At 35.9% G+C, this 21,118-nt stretch overlaps 1 protein-coding gene across 1 annotated transcript in view; it reads right to left on the reverse strand.

Moving 5' to 3' along the window:
* l(3)80Fj (lethal (3) 80Fj) overlaps nt 1-21,118 on the reverse strand; it is a 252,563-nt gene that overhangs the window by 213,503 nt on the left and 17,942 nt on the right. The window contains exons 3-6 of the mRNA XM_089103680.1: nt 13,820-14,015; nt 8,945-9,115; nt 4,518-4,674; nt 1,943-2,195 (exon numbers count right to left, since the gene is read on the reverse strand). Coding sequence (XP_088959806.1) covers nt 1,943-2,195; nt 4,518-4,674; nt 8,945-9,115; nt 13,820-14,015 — 777 coding nt within the window. The remainder of the gene's footprint in view (nt 1-1,942; nt 2,196-4,517; nt 4,675-8,944; nt 9,116-13,819; nt 14,016-21,118) is intronic.

Below are 21,118 nucleotides of genomic sequence, written 5' to 3' on the forward strand. Positions count from 1 at the left end.
ACCGTCCAGTCGTATCGTCTATGCTGGGCAAAATATACTTTTTTATACTCTCTATATACCAATGTATACCCTTTTCCCCTAAAAGCCATTTTTTAATAGGTTCTAAGACCATACAGGCTACACATGACGCACGAAAAAAAAAGGAAAAACTGACGAGACAAAAACACAAAACAAGCAAAAAGGACATATTTCCTGCCAGTGAACACAAAAACAAAGCAGATATTTCGGTAAGGGCCTTCACCAGGCCATCTTCACTGCTTCTGCTTTTTTCTCTTTTTTATAGATAGATATATATTCATTTTCAACAAAAAAAACTCATTATCATACACAGAGATTCCACAAAGGCTCAATGGCCCGTAAAGCAGGAGGATCACGAAACAAAAGATTCACATATCAAACTATTAATCAATTAAGCACATAAAATACAAAAGAAAATCTACTGACAAAATAGAAACAAAAAAAAATTAACAAGAAGGAGAAGAGACAGAAGTAAAGAGATTTCATTCAAAAAAGACAAAATCCACAACTTCGTTATTATAGATGGCTCATTTGTCTTTTTCTTTTTTTTCACATTTGGTTATTATTAATGAGTACTTAGAAATTTAGTCTTTCCTTTTTTTTACATATTTACCCGACAATCTTAGCCGTCAAATTTCGGCATTTTATGTCTCTACTGCCACATTCAAATTCAGTTTTAACCACCATCTACTAGCTAACCTTTAACATGCAGTAGACCTTCTCATACCTCATTTTGAAATGGGGTATTCTATATTACCCCATTTTATTCTATATTACCCCATATCTATATGGGGTATGGGGTATTCATACCCCATTTACCCCATATTACCCCTTCTATATTACCCCATTTTGAAAAATCCTTACAAAATTTGATCATTCAAATATCCGTTCATTGTTTTTCTGTTTCATAAAGTATATACTACATCCTCCAACTTTGCACAGAAACACATTAATAGTTAAAATATTAAAAATAAATGCAGAGAGCTACCATTCCTTCGTAATTTCCAGTGGAATTTCTTCCACCTGAGCATTTTTAGTATATTTTTTTTTGTTGAAGATGTGCACAATGCTGCAGCTTGTTTCAATAAGTTGCAAGTGCTTGATGTAGTTCAGCTTAGGATATACCAGGTTGGACTTTTTTTTTTTTTTTTTTTTTTTTTTTTTTTTTTTTTTTTTTTTTGTAAATCCTGTGGTCTTTCGTGATTATTTTTAGTGACAATAGGCTTTCTAATCCTTACAAAGCGCGTCATCCTAGTGAATTAATTATGCCACAAAGAAGTGGAACCACAGCCGGCTTCCCTTTTAGCTTTTTAGGTTCTAGTGTGTGGAACTCCATTCCGGAGAGCATTAGGGCGGGTGAGCACCTGGGGTTGTTTAAAAGTAAGTAAAAAAAAGTATAAAAAAAAAAAGTAAAAAAAAGTACTTTTTGTTCATTATAATTGTTAAGAGTTGATGAGAGATTGGTAATCTTTTATTGTGCTCTTTTTCTCTCATTGTTTAGGTATTAATAGTTGAAAAGTTAGTTATTTGCAGGGTTGCCATCCCTAATGATTTCTCACTATTTCTAGTGATTTTTATTATTGCCTTAAAAAATCCCTAAATCAGCCCATAGATCACTAGATTATTGAAGAAAATCAATAGATCAACCAAAAAATCACAAAAAATTGAGTTTTTTTTTTCACGGGGCGGAAACTCTGGTTATATGTGCCCGCCCAGTCGAAACTGCTTTTTGTACTTTTCTTAGGGTGGGTAATGGCAGCTCAGTTGAATTTCTTTTTTGGCTGCAAATATAAGTGAACTGAACTAAACAGGAGTGGCAGCCCTGACACGGTGATCTTTAGAATTCGTAATTTAAGTCATATTATAGATATCTATAGTTTGTAGCATAGTATTAGTACAACAAGTAGTTCTGTCACAGACTCACCTGTAATAGCTTTCCCTATTTCTGTCGCATATTGACTCAAATCGATACTGACAGCACCAAGAACAAAAGAAAATGCCTCCATAATCATTTCAGGGTTCCTCAGGATTGCTTTCTGTAGAGCTGGCAACACTGACTTCTTAAATTCATCATGGCTGAGATATTTCAAAAATTCTGATGCAACTTGTAAAACATGTTCTGACGGCCTAGTTTTAGTTGTTATAACGGCCTTTACAAATGTTTCGATCAAAAATACCTAAAAGGGGATAATTCGGTAATTCATAATTCGGTAACTCAAGTCATAGCGACTGAAAATCCTTGTATAAAAGCCAGTCTCCATTTGGCAGATTCTGCAAATCTGCACCGTCAATCTGCAAATTTTATTTCAATGGAGACTTCTTTTCCGGCTCCGTATTGGCAGTTTGCAGATAATTTATGTTTATGCTAGTCTTTTTTTTCTTTTCTTTTTCACAATCTAATTCTGAAATTGTTTTTTGTATAACTTCATAGTTTTTCTAATTTGGGTTAAAACCTAGCAGCCCAAATCTGAATCCCAGTTTAAATCTAGAACTCCCAGCGTGAAAAAACATTTTGTACTATTAGGGTTCCTTTATGCCTAGGACATACACACAGATATCATGCCATTTTGAAAACAGTTTTATGACCTGTTTTGGCAACATTTTTGAGTGCAATATATTTTTACTGGGGTTCCCTTGTCCCATGAACTTTCAGATACGAGTTTCAAGCAAAACAAATGACTGGCTAATTTTGAAAAGTTTGTTGGGTATTAGGATCACCCTAATACCCAGGAATATAATGACCCAAAAATGATGAAAATAGGAAATACAATAAAAAGCACCCTCTGGCGACCTACTGTTTTTTGTTACAACCACTATGACACAATAATTCATTATTGCCTTAATTAACGAAAAAATAATAATAATAAACAAGTTAGTGTTCATGATTCCTTTTTTATTAATTTGAGAGAAAATATTCTAGAAGCCTAATTATTTAAAGAAAAGTAAAGAGCCATATTGAATCTGTAACGATCACGAACAAACTGATATAATAAATCAAACTTAAAATGACAGAAATTCGAACTCTTTCCGGGCATTCGAGATACAGGGTGGCAAACGTGGTCCACACTTACAACGGTCATTTTAAAAATGTAACCCCCCAGTATCGGTATTCTTCACAAGTGTGCCTGCACACTGTAAAGCACATGCGCATGTATGTTGGGAAAAACCTACCATCTGCATCAAATTTGGAGCAACGCTAGCGTGGTCTTTCGTTGGATCAAACTGATTGCATGACATCACTTTTAACTGATCAGAGGCGTTTTCAACTGACATTCGCCAGAAAGAGAAAAGAAAATAGCCACATCTTTCCAATTCAGAAGAGAAAAAAGACTCTCCCAAGTAAAAGCAAAGACAACACACCTGAAAATGTGCATTTTGCACGATGGAAAACGGATCTTCAGTCGGTTCCAAAGGCCATATCTCACTTCTAACAATTTTAGTTGTTGGGTATGTATGTTGGGGTGTTGGGAAAAACCTACCATCTGCATCAAATTTGGAGCAACGCTAGCGTCGTCTTTGATTGGATGAAACTGATTGCATGACATCACTTTTCATTAATCAGAGGCGTTTTCAACTGACGAAGGGAAAGTGGAATTTTATGTCTTTAGTCATAGCATCACTGACAGCCAATGGAAACCACTCTTTTTCGAGTAAAACCACAATTCCACATTATTTTGGTTCAAATTTGGGTACTTGTCAATAATAGCGACCACATCCAAAAAGTGAAGTTACTTGATGTAGAGAGTTACACCTTGATGTAGAGAGTAATTCCAGCCTTTATATGGCTTGTGCTCTAACTATTGATTGATTTGATACATGAATGGATCATTGATTGATTGATTGAATTAAAAAATCCCAATACTAAATTAATGTTTCTTGATCACTACTCTCAATTAGAACTCACCAACCCCAACCACTATCAACAAAAATCAAAAAATGTTTCCTGTTAAATTCTGTAGGTATATAATATTGGTTCCTAAACAGTGGTTCACAGTCACGTAGGGTACCACGAAGAGACGAAAACAACGGTAAGAGCAAACATACCAAAAACCGGGAGTAAAGTTTACCTTACCCTTCCTAACCTTACCCTTAAAGTTTACCTAACCGTACCCTTCCCTCTCAAGATCGTTCAGACCCACCCACCATAGAAAAATAAAAAAATGGTGAACTAAGAATGTATATTCTTCGTGTTCTGACCTCCCCCCCCCCCCCCGTTCTCTTAAGAAAGATCTTCCTCTTCCTCTCAAAGCTGGACACACAGATCAAAATTAAGCATAAAACTGAGAAGACAGCAAAGACATCCTTCGGATTGACTTAGAGATCGGTGGGGTGTGCGCCAATTTTTTAAACGTTCCTTTATGAGCTCACTTCGACTCAAAATAAGAATTCGGTCTGCCAGGGTTTCTGATAGTTCGTTTTACGCGCTAAATCGTATCTACTCTCTCTCTGAACTTGATTTTTCTGTTTTTCAGTATTGTCAGTTACTGATAGTCACTTACCTTTAATTTCTCAACTTTGTCCAACTGTTTTCTACCGGCAAAATATGTATAGTAAATAGTTCCAGATGATAAAGAGACAGGACTTGCTTCCAAAACAGTACAGATTAATAACAACTTGTCAGCTACTTCGGGATTGGCAGTAAACGCCTCTTCAAGCCTGAAGGACATAAAAACTTATTAGATAAGCAAATAACAGTAAGAAAACTCTTCTGAAGTCAGCAAAAAAAGAGGAAAAAATGCTAAAGAAAAGGAATCCCATTGTACTTTTTGTGTCCTTTTCTGGCTTTTTGACAGATGTATAGATCATATCAGAACATTCTCCCTTAAAATTTCCATTTTATTCATCAAAATCAAATCATTTATTGAAAAACAAGAAACACTTTCATAAGCATAGCCCAAACATGGTATATTTAAGTTAAAAAAATAAATAATAATAAATGTCATAACTATAAGATTCAGTCAAAACTATAAAAGATACTCTAATAATTTAAATTGATAAACACGTGTAAAATTGTCAAAAACAACGAATTATTAAAAACGCGAACAAAACTCGGCACAAAGCTTCGCAAATAGCGCCGTGACCTGGAGTAAATCGGTGTCAATTTTGGATCTTTCCCAGCCGCTTCTCTGGAGAGTCGGGATCTAAGAGGGACAAACGGAAGCGGAAGGAAGTTCTTGGGGATAGGATGGAGGAGGAGGGTTGAGCTAAATTTTATGCAGTTTCTCACGACGGATACAAAGGGGATCAAGTTTAAATAATTCAAGATAAAAAGAGTAAGGCAACGGCAAACTTCCGTACATGATCTTTTCTGTTAGTTGCTCTCTTTTGTTTATTTTTATTTTTTTATTGGTATCTTTTTTGTTTTTTTATTACTGTCATTTTCTTCTTTAAGACAATCTCTTATCATACAAGATTTTATACTGCCAAAACTCCGAACACAAAAAGACAAACTGTTTGGGTATTGCTACCCAACTATTCAAACCCAGACAAAACTTATAAGTTTTGATAGAGAGGAGGGGGGCATTTTTGAAGGAAGTTTAGAACGGAAACACTGATTTATATTTTTCAACCGTACAACAACGAAGAGTGTGTATTTTTATGCAACGAGAGCCAAAGTTATCAACCACACAAAATTCCAACTTGTTTCATCCTCTTAAGCTTAGAAAACTCATCACACACTAAAGGGTAACAAAAGCCAAAGACCAGAAACTCGAAAAAAAAGCAAACTGTTAATAAGAACAGGATTCACCAGCGAAGAGGGAATAATAATTGAAATAAAGCATAACAACGTGCACTGGTATTGCCGGTCAAGGTTGCTTTGTTAGTTGATCTCTAGGAGTAAAATTACCCTGAATTTGGATTGTCCTTGAGATGTTCCAAAGAGGAACGGGCAATCCACAAAAAAAAACAGGCGAATTACGCAAAAAAAAGGAAACTATGGTTGAATCTTAAACATTGACACTACCGGGGAAAGGTCTTGAAGACAATTCCCCCTCCCCTAAAACACAGCCCATATTTGGCCAAACCAGCGAACTTCTGTAGTTTGAGCTTAACACCTAATTTTTGCAACACTTAATTTTTTGCAACACCTCAAAAATATCATGCAACACCTAATTTTTTTCCAAATACCTCTCGCCGATCATACAACTCCATTTGTCTGATATGATTAACTATGACGGTTTGAAGAAAACGAAGAAATCAGTTTTTAATCAGGTTCAACATCATATACACCAAACATTTCCAAGTTAATTAGTCGAATCTTGCAGCGTTCTGACAACAGACGCTAATGCTGGTGCTCCAAAAACGCTATTGAAAACACTCCAGAAAATCAAGAATAGAACGAATAGGGCGGGCCGCGCCTCTACACATGACTCGCTCCAGCCTTTAAATGATGGGTTTGATTTAGCGTCGATGGCTGTTTTCTACAAGTACATGAATTCGCCTCCCTCAAACGAGCTCTCTTACATTGTGCCTTTGTCGAGCCATTAAGGCAGACACGAAGGCACACAGTTCGGTCCAAATATCTATATGAGAACACGCCAAGAGCCGAGTACTTGAGGAGCAGCTTCGTCCGGCGTTGCACTTCTATCTGGAACGATCTTCCTGGGGATGTTATTCCTGCAAATCCCTATGTTGACTCCTTCAAAAGAATGTTCAACAGACATTTAAAACCTCGAGTTTCCGAGCGAGGTAAATGAATAGCGGCATATGATATACCTTTTGCTTACCTGGCACCGTGAATATAGGAATAAAAAAAGAATAGCCTATAGCATATATTCAGGGTAGAAGAGGAAGGCAATTTAAATTAGTTAATAGAAATAACAATTCAATGCAGACTCAAACATTTCACTGAACCTTATCAAAAATCCAGTACGTTATAAGTCTTGTAGAATTTAAGAAGTATGAGCAAGCCATAAATATTCTCTTTACCATACTTTCCATGAAGATACAATCTTCAAGAAAACGTTTTGAGTAAGCTTCATCCAATTTTATTTGAATACTGAAATTCGTGGAAAGGTATATTCAAGAAGTGCCAACTACCCAAAACTGGGGAAAACCATCAAAACAATGGCTGGCTCTCGACAGTCAGAGCAGATACACATTCGTAGCAGTCATGCTACAGTATTCAAAGCTGCAATCATGCAGCTTATTTGTAGCTTTAAAAGGGCAGGATTATGGTCTTTGTCAGATAGACCTTGAGCTTAAGACAGCAGAAGTAGAGAAGAATTTACCGTAATTCTTCGTCATCGATGAATCGCACAAACAACTCTGGAGCTTGATCATCCAACTGCGAGCAGGTGGCATTGCGAATGAAAATATCTTATAAAAGAACCGTTGCGGTAGAGTATCATAAAGAACTCAGGGCTTGATTGTACAACTCTGAGTAGGCCGTAGCGGAATCGGAAGGGTCTTTATAAAGCCAGCATCACAGTGGAGTACCATGAAGAGCTCCTTGACTTGATTGTGCAATTCTGACCACGCAGTATTGCGAGTGGCAGTATCTTTATGAAGGCATCATTGCGTTTGAGTACCATGAAGAACTCCGAAGCTTGATTTTGAAACTGTGAGTAGGCAGTATTGCGATTAGAAGTACCTTTAGAAAGGCAGCATTGTGGCAGGGTACCATGAATATCTCAAGGGGTTGATTGTGCAACTCTGAGCAGGGAGTATTGCGAACAGAAGTACCTTTATGAAGGCAGTATTACAGCGAAGTACCATAAAAAACTCAGAATATTCGTCACGTAACTGCGAGAAGGCAGTGTTGCGAGTGGAAGTACATTAATAAAGGCAGCATTACAGCAGAATACTATGAAGAACTCCGGGGCTTGATTGTGCAACTCTGAACATGCAGCATTGCGAGCGGAAGTACATTTATGAGGGCAGCATTGCGGCGGAGTACGGTGAAGAACGCCGGAGCGTTATTGTGAGTCTGTTAGCAGGCAGCGTTGCGGTGAAGTACCATGAAGAGCTCCCGAGCTTCATCGTGCCACTGTAGGCAGGTACCATTGCAAGTGGAAGTGCCTTTAGAATGGTAACATTGGTGGACCTATATGGGATAAATCTTTAACTCTTGTCATCACACATTAGAGAAGGATTTACGCCGTCATTTCCTTCACCAATGGATCCTTTGAAGTACTCCAGAGCTTCATCTTGCAAGTGCGAACAGGCGACATAACGAGTAGAAGTGCTTTTACATAGGCAACATTATGATGCAGGGGCTCTCAATGTGATAAATCTTCTACTCTACACAGAACACAGAGGAAGATTTGCCGTCTTTTTCGCAATCGATGGATCACAAAGAACTTTGGAGATTGATCCTGCAACTCGTGCACCAAAATTACTCACTGAGCGTAGTCAATTTTTCTGTGTTTGTTTTGTGCATTTCTATGCATTTTTTCATTCTGTGCTTGTATTTTGTGATTAAAATTTATTTTTTTGTAAAATTTAAACTTTGACTTTTCCATGTTCATTGACTTGACGTGAAAAAACAGAATTCCTTGAACTATCATCAGACGCTTCAGAATGTTATCAGCGACATTTTTCATATTAAGAATAGCCGGAGCGGATAAATATTTATCACCTATATTTTTATTTCAGTTTTCAATTATTACTATTATCATTATTACTGCTATAATCACTATTTTCTGAGAAGAAACGAAAATAAAATTGACACGAAATATAATATAGACACCAGGGCCGCCAACTGGACGGGGGAGCAATTGTCCCTTCCGTTAGATTTTAAGAAATACCTTGTCGTGGTATTTTCATTGAAACTATCGGAGAAAAATACAAAATTACTCCCCCCCCCCTCCGACTTCGAAAAACACCATTCTGTATTTTATTTTAAAAACAGAAAAACAGTATCTCCCTTTCCTAAATTTTCGTGAACTGGCGCTCCTAAGAGATACAAAATTGTATAGCCTACCTATTGTACAGTTTGATTCTTGACTTTTCCATGTTGGTAGACTTAAAGTGAAGAAACATAATTCCTTGAGCTTCTATCAACGGCTTCAAAATATCATCCGAGATGTTTTTCTTGCCAAGAATCTTGGTAGTCCAGAGTAGAACAAAGCTTGCTTCTTCAGCACTTTGTCGACTAAATTGATAAAAATGAGACCTTAAATTCAACTACATGGTTGAATGTGATTGATAACTCACTGAAGTGAGAAAATAAAACAAAATGGCTTTTAAAAAAGACAAGACAAAAATCTAAAAGCAAATAACAGAAGTAAATAAAAGCAAATAAACAGAAGTAAATAAAAGCAAATAATAAAAAAAAAAATAAATGTCCTAGAGCAGTGGTTCTCAAACTTATTTAGACACTGTACCCCTCTTTGACCACATAACATTTTAGGTACACCAGAACTAAGTTACCAGTACTAAGTAAGTCACCGGTACCGACAACTGAATTACGGGTTACCGGTAACTCAGTTACTGGTACTAAGTAAACTATAGCCATTCCTAGTCCTAAACAAAATTGCCAGTCCTATATTTAAAGGGTTGTTTTATCTTTATTTTGTTGGCCGGCCGCATAGCCCCTAAAAATGTGCGTACCCCCAAGAGGTACACGTGCCACTGTTTGAGAACAACTGTCCTAGAGTATCAAGGACAGTGAAAATAAAATCGCATGGTTAGAACTGGCCAAGTGGAAACTATAACAACCATTTATATATCTTACGAAAAATCATATTTAGTTATGCAGCTTTTGGCAGAAGTGGGTGGCAAATTTTGAAAAAAAGAAACGTGGGTGAAAAATCAGCAAAATAAGCTAAATCATATAGCACCAAATAGCATAAGACGGTGGAAGTTTCTTTTGAAAGTTCAGTATTTGAGGATCATAGATTTGTTAAGGTTTGAATTTTATGACATAAACCAATGTCAAATTTAACCGATTAGTTTCGCTTATTTATTTTCACTGTTCAACGTGGCAACACTGACTAAAATGCGGTTATGTCCTAAAAACTTCATAAATTTCAAACAACCAAAAGAAAAAGGTATCAATAGACATAATAAGGGTCCAGGATGCCAAGATATCTTAATTTGGTGTTCTTCGTAGTCTAAATGCATTTTATGATATTGCATCAATCCAAAAATATTTATGATTTATTTATTTGTGAATATTTGTGTACTTGTAACTTTTGGATAGCGTACTTAATAGACTATATTTAAATAAAACAAAACAGAAAACAAAAATGCAGAAAATTCTCTAAACAAACTTTCAGAGATTGCTTAAATACAAAAATCATTAGAATTATTGTATTTGTGAACATTTGTGGTATAATAGATAGTATATTTATACATTTCTGCATTGAGCAGTATATTGAATACTACTACTACTACTACTACTAACATCTCCCTGCAGCACCAAGCCGCCTGAGGCCAACACAGCTACGCACGCTCCTCCTCCTCCCATACAATTCAAAGCCTCACTTTATACACCCTCCCACGAAGTTCCCAGTTACTTTAAATCTTTCTTTATGGCCTCCTCCCACCCCAGACGGGGACGACCTGTTTTCCATTTATCCCTAGATGGTTGGTCGAAAAGAACAACCTTCGGCAATCTGTCATCCTTCATCCGCACAATATGCCCTAACCACCTCAACCTTTCTTTCATTATAGACCTAGAAAGTGGTATTGAACCACATTTTTCGTATAGCCTATTGTTTGAAATACGGTCAGTATTTCAAACAATAGTATATTGTTTGAAATACTTCAATATACAATAGTATATTGAATTGGAATTATAATGTTCGTTTTTCATACCTTGCCATGTCTCACTACTTCCGCTTTCTGTTCTCAGAAAACTACAAAAACCACCAAATTATGATGTGTTGGAAGAAATTGAAATTTACAATATCTTCTATAAATAAAGCTTAACTTTTTTTATATAAAAAAAATAAATATATTGATCTATCATTTTCTACACATGCCATCATTCATTTATTTATCTAAAACACAAATAAAAAGGTCAAAGGTCACAAGGTCAATTCCTTAAATACATACAAAAAGGCTTGCTCAAATACAAAATTATTAACTATTTTTCTATTTGTGAATAGTTGTGTATTTCTCATTTTGTAGATAGTATACTAGTACAATTCTGCAACGACAAGTAAATTGATTAAAATTATAATGTTCGTTTTCCATGCCATTCCATTTCTCAGTACTTCCGCTTTCTGTTCTAATAAAACTACAGTTTAGTTTAGTAGTATTTTTTTTTAGTTTAGTAGTAGTAACAAACAGTAGTAGTAGTAGTAGTAATTAGTAGCTTTTTTAGTTTAGTTTTAGTTTAGTTAGTAGTATTTTTATTTAGTTTAGCAGTAGTAACAAATAGTAGTAGTAGTAGTAGTAATTAGTAGCTTTTTTAGTTTAGTTTTAGTTTAGTTAGAAGTATTTTTATTTAGTTTAGCAGTAGTAACGAATAGTAGTAGTAGTAGTAATTAGTAGTTTTTTTAGTTTAATTTAGTTTAGTAGTATTTTTTAGTTTAATAGTATTAACAAATAGTAGTAGTAATTGGTAGTTTTTTTTAGTTTAGTTTTAGTTTAGTTTAGTAGTATTTTTTAGTTTAGTAATAGTAATAAACACTACAATAAGTTAAGCATTGTAGGTACAATTGCATTTCAGAAAGTTCAAGCATTGCAAATTCAGGAAAACAATGGAAGAAAAAGCAGAAGTTTTCAGCACAGTCTACTCAATCCAGGTTAAACCTAGGAAAACCAAACAATAAAGCAATCTGACCAATCAAACCAAACAAAGCAACACATTTACTCACTCTGAAATACAGAACCTACTACAGATATTATTTGTCTAAAAAAAAATATTAGATTAGTAGGGGAAGGCGTCATAACATCTAACCGTCAGGAGCACTAACGTCAGGACATCGACAAAATCCGTCATAAATCGACACAAAAATCCGTCAGAACCAATAACCGTCATAACATCTAAAATTTTTAAACTTTTAGTTTTTTGGTGTTTAAGGGGGGGAAGTTACCTAGGTTAGGTTAGGTTACGTATTTAATATATGCTTTGCTCTATCCCTACCCCGCTGATATGCAAATATATAGCCGAGATTTGTTTCTAAACTATTATACACTTATTACTATTATATAAACTTATAATTTTTTTTTAGATGTTATGGCGTTTAGTGCTTGTGACGGTTAGTCAAAATGATAGCACCCCGATTAGCAGAAATATCTTTATGAAAGAACCATTAGGGTAGCACAAACTTACTGAAAACGAGCGTTGAAGGTTCAGTGTCTAAGAAAGAATCACCATAAAAACATAGCGAAAAATCCGCAACCTCGGATTAGTTAATCAGTTCATAAGGTAGGAATGAACCACAAGAAAGAGAGGAAAAAAGGTAGCCATGTTAAGTTAATAAACCACAAGAAAGAGAGAAAAATAGGTAGCCATGTTAAGTTAATAAACCACAAGAAAGAGAGGAAAAAAGGTAGCCATGTTAAGTTAATAAACCACAAGAAGGAGAGAAAACAGGTAGCCATGTTAAGTTAATAAACAACAAGAAAGAGAGGAAAAAAGGTAGCCATGTTAAGTTAATAAACCACAAGAAAGAGAGAAAAATAGGTAGCCATGTTAAGTTAATAAACCACAAGAAGGAGAGAAAACCGGTAGCCATGTTAAGTTAATAAACCACAAGAAAGAGAGGAAAAAAGGTAGCCATGTTAAGTTAATAAACCACAAGAAAGAGAGAAAAAAAGGTAGCCATGTTAAGTTAATAAACCACAAGAAAGAGAGGAAAAAAGGTAGCCATGTTAAGTTAATAAACCACAAGAAAGAGAGAAAACAGGTAGCCATGTTAAGTTAATAAACCACAAGAAAGAGAGGAAAAAAGGTAGCCATGTTAAGTTAATAAACCACAAGAAAGAGAGGAAAAAAGGTAGCCATTTTAAGTTAATAAACCACAAGAAAGAGAGGAAAAAAGGTAGCCATGTTAAGTTAATAAACCACAAGAAAGAGAGGAAAAAAGGTAGCCATGTTAAGTTAATAAACCACAAGAAAGAGAGAAAACAGGCAGCCATGTTAAGTTAATAAACCACAAGAAAGAGAGGAAAAAAGGTAGCCATGTTAAGTTAATAAACCACAAGAAAGAGAGAAAAAAAGGTAGCCATATGTTACTTGAAATAGAAAATATATGGCCTAATTCTAACTTATCCCAATCGTATATTCTTTTGTTTAAACTGGGTTCTGAATTTTACCCATCTCAAGGCAATATCTTCCACTTAAGAAACTACCTTAAATCATTGCTGCTACCAATTTACAGATAGCTTTATTTTATATAATTATCAATAATTTTCTATTGCTAAATTTACAAAATTTTAATCTTTTTGTCATTTTCTCTCTTTAAGAATCAAGATATTTACTTACTATTTATATTTTTTTTTGTACAAAAATTTACAACAAACTTTAAGACCTGCCAGGGAAAAAACTTGCCTTGGAACATAGTTTCAGATTTGCTTTGCATAGCAGTTTTCTATTGTTAAATTTTAAAAGTTCTTAATCATTTTGTCGGGTTTTTTTTTCTTTAAGAATCAAAATATCCACTTACTATTCATATTTTTTACAAAATTTTCCAACAGTTTTTAAGACTACTAGGGGAAAAAAACTTACCTTGGAACACAATTTCGGATTTACCTTGCACAGTAGTTTTCTATTGCCAAATTTTAAAAGTTTTTAATATTTTGTCAGTTTCTTTCTTTAAAAATCAAAATATTTGCTTACTGTTTACATCTTTTTTACAAGACTTCCCAACAAAATTTAAGACGTGCTAGGGAAAAAACTTACCTTGGAACATAATTTCGGATTTGCTTTGCATAGTCACTAATGGCAGCAGTCAAATACTTGCAAGTTGGTCCAGGATACAACTCTAATAATTCCGTAACTAGTGAATTCAATAATGATCTGCTTCTATTATTCACGTACTGCGGCAAAACAATCGTGGCAATCTTACAGAGTCCTCTAATGATGCCCTCTGGCACCCCTAAAAAAAGAATTTTAAGCTAGACTTATATTTCAAGGATTTAGGCCATCTTAAGCTACGTTTATATCTTTTATTGTGTATACATGGATGTATGTTTCAAGGCCGTATCCAGGGGGGGGGGGGTTACCCGGTTTAAACCCCCCCCCCCGAAATTTTTGACCGAGTCGAAAATAACCAGAAAATTAGTAAAACCTAGGTAAAAATCAGTAAAATTGGTCGAAAACTGAGTCAAAAATTAGTAGCCCCCCCCCCCGAAAAAAAAAATCCTGGATCCGCCCTTGGTATGTTTTCAATATACATCCAACATACACTTGTATGTTTACATACAACTCATATATTTATTTATTTTATTTATTTATTTATTAATACCAAAATACGGTAAGCTGTAACAAGCTTATCGCACTAAACAATTATAAAGAAGTCTATAACAATGTCAATGACATAACAATGACATATTCACAAACAAAACTTATTTGTTTTCAACATACATCAATTTCAACACTTGTGCTAAAAAATATCAGTATCAATAACAGTTCAATCTATAAAAGTTAGCATTTAAGTTTTTCTTATATCATTAGCTACAAATTTGGGACTAGAGTTGTACTCTGGATATCTTAAAACAAAATATGGCATATAGCCTGGACGTTTAGCAAAAATTCCCTTTATCCAATACAAATCCTTGAGGAGAATTTTTTGGTCTGTAACGCTGTATACCTTTAAAGTACCGAGGACAATGAAAATAAAACATGATTATTTGAAGTCGTGGAAACTTACCCAACCATTCATATCTTCAACAATAAGTAATAATCATGAATTTAATTTCTAATAAAAAAGACCTCCATAACCAATTATGTAGTTTCTGTTAGTAGCGAACGCCAAGTAAAAAAAAAACGTGGTTAAAGAATCTACCAAAAAGCAGATTTGAAGCCGTAGTTGTCTCTGGGAACCTATAGATTGTTACTCCTTGACTTTTTCTGTGCAAAAAGCATCGTCACATTGGACTAATTAGTTCTGCTAGTTTATTTTGAATTTTCAATGTGGCAACACTGGCGAACTAGATTTCATAAATTCTAAACAACCAAAGAACAGTTCAATTTTCAAACAGTTTAAGATAGCGCATAATCCGACAGTGCAACCAAAAGAAATATCTTACAGAATCACACTTTAAGGTAGGAACAGGGGTCGGCCTGTTCCTAAAGACAAAAAAAAACGTAGTTAAAAAATCTACCAAAAAGCAGATTTGAAGCTGTAGTTGACTCTGGAAACCTATAGATTGTTAGTCCTTGAATTTTTCTGGGCAAAAAGCATTGTCACATTGGACTAATTAGTTTTGCTAGTTAATTTTGAATGTTCAATGTGGCAACACTGGCGAACTAAATTTCATAAATTCTAAACAACCAAAGAACAGTTCAATTTTAAAACAGATAGCGCATAATCCGACAGTGCAACCAAAAGAAAGATCTTACGGTATCACACTTTAAGGCAGGAACAGGGGTCGGCCGCAAAAGGATGTGCAATAAAAGTAAATTTAGCGCCTTTTCTATTCAGAAAAAGGGACAACAAGTGACTATTTAGTGGCATTAAGAACACGGGCACAGGTACTGCACAGGTCCTAGTGACTACTTTTTAGAGCCTTTTCTATTCAGAAAAAGGGGCAAAAAGTGACTATTTAGTGGCATTCAGAACACGGGCACAGGTACTGCACAGGTCCTAGTCACTACTTTTTAGAGCCTTTTCTATTCAGAAAAAGGGACAAAAAGTGACTATTCAGGGGCATTCAGAACACGGACACAGGTACTGCTCAGGTCCTAGTCACTACTTTTTAGCGCCTTTTCTATTCAGAAAAAGGGACAAAAAGTGACTATTCAGGGGCATTCAGAACACTGGCACAGGTACTGCACAGGTCCTAGTCACTACTTTTTAGAGCCTTTTCTATTCAGAAAAAGGGACAAAGTGACTATTCAGGGGCATTCAGAACACGGGCACAAGTACTGCACAGGTCCTAGTCACTACTTTTTAGAGACTTTTCTATTCAGAAAAAGGGACAAAAAGTGACTATTCAGGGGCATTCAGAACACGGACACAGGTACTGCACAGGTCCTAGTCACTACTTTTTACTGTCTTTTCTATTCAGAAAAAGGGACAAAAAGTGACTATTCAGGGGCATTCAGAACACGGACACAGGTACTGCTCAGGTCCTAGTCACTACTTTTTAGCGCCTTTTCTATTCAGAAAAAGGGACAAAAAGTGACTATTCAGGGGCATTCAGAACACTGGCACAGGTACTGCACAGGTCCTAGTCACTACTTTTTAGAGCCTTTTCTATTAAGAAAAAGGGACAAAAAGTGACTATTCAGGGGCATTCAGAACACGGGCACAGGTACTGCACAGGTCCTAGTCACTACTTTTTTCTTATTGCCTCCAGTAGAATCCTCCAGTTTGGTTGTGGATGTGCAGGGTAAAATCCTAAAATTCAGCAATTCATTTTTTTCTTATCATTCATTATAAAAAGTAAATAGGAAAGTAACGAAAACAACAAGGTTTTACTGCTGCAATCCAACTTCACATATCATAGTTACCTAATAAAGGGCAAATCTCGACCCATAAAAAACGAGAATAAAAATATGCTTGAACAAACTCTTTTTCCTGAGTAGAATCCAGTATTATCAAGCAGTTCGTGGTAACGAGCTTAAGTAAGGAGCGACGTGGCTCAATAGTAACCGAAACTCCAAAAAATGGAATTTTGATATCAATAAATATATTAAAAGAATTGACCTGTTATGCTTGATTCCAAATATATAAGATTTATTAAGTTTAGCGTTACCCAGTAAAAGCTACGAGCTTGAGAAAATTTGCCTGATTTTCAAAAAAGGGGGAAATACGCCCCCTAAAAGTCAAGAGGTCTTAACGAAAATCAAATCATCAGATTCAGCGTATCCTAGAATCCTATCGCAGAAGTTTCAAGCCTCCATCTATAAAAATGTGGAATTTTGTATTTTTTGCCAGAAGAAAGATCACGGATGCGTGTTTTTTTTTCAAAGGGTGTTCGCATCGAACCAATAGTCCTCGAATATCGGGAAAGGGCTAATTCAAACGGAAATTAAATGTTCTAGTGCCCTTTTTAAGTGACCAAAAAGATTGGAGGGCGACTATCCTCCCCACCACATTTTTGCCTCAATGTTTTCCTATCAAAATTTTTAGATAGCCATTTCATTCAGCATAGTTGAAAATCCCAATAACTATACCTTTGGACGTAATATGACCCCCCACAGTCCCTGGGGGAAGGTCTTTAAGTTATAAAATTTGCCTATATTTTACGTATAGCATTTGTTATTGGGAAGCATGCACACATTTTTTCCATGAGCGGGGGGGGGGGGTGAATCTTCGGCTGGTGGATTTTCCATGGGGAGGAAAGTTTCCAGGGTTGAACTTTCCGGGGGAAATTTTACACTGGGGAATTTACCAGAATTCCTATATTAATTTCTTTTTTATTAGTCTTACTTTCTCTTTTCCGACTCAATCTTACATATGGAGATGTCAAGGGGAATTGTCAGGGGAAATTTTTACCGGGTTGGAGCTGTCTACAGTATCTTTCCGTTGGGAGGGATATTTCACGGGAGAAATTCACCGGGGGGGAGTTTTCCACTGGATAAATTCTCGAGAGGGAATTTTCTGCAGCAGCAACTTTCTACTAGGGGGCGGGGTATTTGTGGGAAAACTTTTCCACTGAGGAGAGGATATCCGGCTTGATTTTAAAAACAAAAACCGTCCGCAAGAAATTTTTCGGGGGGAATTTTCAAACTTAAAACAAAATTTTTCGCATGCTGACCAATGGTCTGCGTTGCGTAGGTATCGATCTCCTGATTCAATGTCTTCGATCAGGAGTGCAATGCGTGGTTGGGGGCAAATCACCCAACGATTCCCGTGTTTTCCCCCCAGATTTCTCCATGTACCCATTTAGAGCTGGGTCGACTCTGGTTGAGCTTACAGGGTCACACCATTGACCCCCGTTCCAAACCAAATAACCAGCGACACCAGGACTCGAACCCCTGAGGGGAATTTTTCAACTAAAATGGAATTGCCTGGGAGGAATTTTCCTGGCGGAGGGAGGGGTGGTATTTTACGAGGAAACAACTTTCCATGGAGGGATTTTTAGGGGGGAAAAGGAATTTTCCATAGAGAGCAGGATTTCCAGGGCATGATTTAAAAACTATCAGAAATTAAATTTAAAAAAAACACACTTTTTCAACTGAAAGTAAGGAGCAACATCAAAACTTAAAACGAACAGAAATTATTTACGTATATGAGGGGGATATTCTCTCCGCAATACCTCGCTCTTTACGCTAAAGTTTGACTTGTTGTCCCAATTCTGTAAGAACGACTCATGAAACACAAAGACCGTTTAATTAGAATAATAAGCTTTTTTAAATGTTCTAAAAATAACCTTAGCGTAAAGAGGGAAGTATTGCAGACAGGACGTCGTTAAAATATACGTAATAATTTCTGTTCGTTTCAAGTTTTGATATTGCTCCTTACTTTCAGTTGAAAAGCTTGTTTTATTCAATTCAGAATAGAATCTGATTCAAGAGTGGTAACTGTTAGCCATATCCAACAAAACAGTGTTTAGGAATTACGAAAACAAGGTTTCGGGATTTTTAAAAAAACAGCCTGAAATCTCTCGAAAATCGGTCCGATTCAAAAATAGTACAACTGGATCATCCACGGCTAAAAACCTGGAAGTCTGGGTTTGCAGCCCCCACCCCCCCCCCCCTCCATCTCAAAAGTTACCTTTGAAGTAAGTATACAATTTATTCTATAATATGAAAAATTCTCTGTCCATAAAACTCTTTCTTAAAAGCCAGTTTTCCAATTTTCAGCAACTGAACACTGACGGATCTGGAGGGCAAAATTTCCCGGTGCGGGGGAATTGCAAAAAAAAATAAAAATATTTGACAAGGTAGTGTCTTTCGTCCGTTTTGCGACTGAAGAATTTTGGGGTCAACAAAAGGTTTATAAACATATTTTTATTTATTTTATGTCGGGAAGTGTATTTTTCACTATATTGACCTCTTCGATGCCCATTTCAGGAAAGCAAATAATCTTAAAAAACAAAATGAACATTTTTTTATGCCGCGAAGAGGCAAACGGTCAGAGCTTATAATTAAGGATTGTCATTTTCTTCTTCTACTCTCTTTTTGAGTGGTCCAGACTTACAGGATTCTAGTAAAACTTGGTCGAGGGTCCTTGCCCTCCTTCTAAGCGAGGACTTTAAGCTCAGAGCGGCTTAATTGGGACGAGGGACGACAAAATTACAACTAATTTGGACCCATATAATTTTATTAACTAGACTTGGAGACGGTTTTTACATCGATTATATCGATTTCAGTTCAATGAATATATTAAATCAAATGAAAGATTCTTGTTTTGTTTTCATACTCCTATGTCATATTACCATTACTAATTTCCAACAGGTAACACGTTGTCCAATTTGTTTTACATTACCTTTCTAGCTCACTGAAATAAGCACTAACTAAATCGAATTTTGAAACGGCAAAAAAAGTGACATTAGTGACAATTTCAAAGAAAAAGTGACAGACTAAAATAAAAGTGACAAAAAGTGATTTTCGTGACTTCAGACAACCCCTGTATGAAAGACCCAGGAAGGGTCCAGGGGCCGAAAAATGCTTTTATTTTAATGTCCGTGGTACTTTAACAATTTAAATCTCTCTTCTGTGGGAATTCAGGAGCCTGTAGGGTTATCGCAGGAACCTCTGACACAAAAGGTGTATTGGGTCAGTAACCCCATCTTTGATAACCCCAATCTTAATCTTTTCAATAATGTGCACAGAATATTTCAAGCTTACAATGAAAAAAACTGAGAAGGAGTTACGACAAATTCTTGAACAGCTTGAAGACTAAAGTGGAAAATTTTTGAGATAACTTTGTGATAAATTAAGAAGGAGTTACGACGAATTCTTTAAGAACCTGAAGATTGTGGTTAAAGCATCTTGGAGTAGCCTTTAAGGTTACGTTGGGGTAAAATGAGGAGTTAGGATGAAATCTTGAAGAACTGGAAGATCGTAGTTAAAGATTCTTAAGGTAACCTTGGAGTAACTTGAGAAGCGAGTTATAACGAATTCTTGAAGACCTTGAAGATCCTTGGGGTAACTTTGAGGGCAACCTTGGGGTAAATTGAGAAGTAGTTACAAAGAATTCTTCAAGATTGCAGTTGAAGATTCTTGTGTTAGCCTTTGGGTAAATTAAGAAGTTACGACGAATTCTTGAAGAACTTGAAGATTGTAGTTAAAGAACTCTTAGGATAGCTTTGAGGGTTACCTTGAGGTAAAATGAGAAGGAGTTAGGACGAAATCTTGAAGAACTTGAAGATCATAGTTAAAGATTCTTGGGGTAGCCTTAGAATAACTTGAGAAGCGAGTTACGATGAATTCTTGAAAACCTTGAATATCCTTGGAAAAACCTTGAAGGCAACCTAAATTGAGAAGAGTGAAGATTCATGGGATAACCTTGGGATAAATTGAAAAGGAGTTACGACGAATTCTTAAATATTTTGAAGATTGCAGTTTAATATTCCTGGAGTAACCTTAAGTTAAATTGAGAAGGAGTTACAACGAATTCTTGAATAGCTTGAAGATTGCCGTTGAAGCTTTTTGGGGTAACCTCAAATCATAGTAACACCAGACGGGAGGAATAGAGGTGGGTGGTTTGAAAATATCAAGGCTTTCCATATCTGACTAAACATCCCCTGTGCTTATTCTGGCATCTAATTGTCAGCATATTAAAGTCGTTTTAGGCAATCATCATAGTCTGTGGTTCTTAAGTTTTTTATTGAGAATACTAAGAGCGGGTAAAAACTGTTAATTGGTATGCTATGACGCATTAAACAAACTATCATCCAATAGAAATTAAGCACTGATAGGAGCTCCAGGACAGTCTGGGATCCCATTTAATGAACTAGAAAATGAGGTAGTTAATTCTGAGGCATCACTGACATACCATAGACTGGAACCTTCCAGTCACATTTCTCAAAGCTGCTGGAAAGCGGCAATAAGAAAGTGGAACAAAATTGACAAAGCAATGAGAAA

Source organism: Artemia sp. Qi Xiang Cuo, chromosome 17, assembly GCF_049724085.1.
Source record: "Artemia sp. Qi Xiang Cuo chromosome 17, ASM4972408v1, whole genome shotgun sequence".
Classification (NCBI taxonomy): Eukaryota; Metazoa; Arthropoda; class Branchiopoda; order Anostraca; family Artemiidae; genus Artemia; species Artemia sp. Qi Xiang Cuo.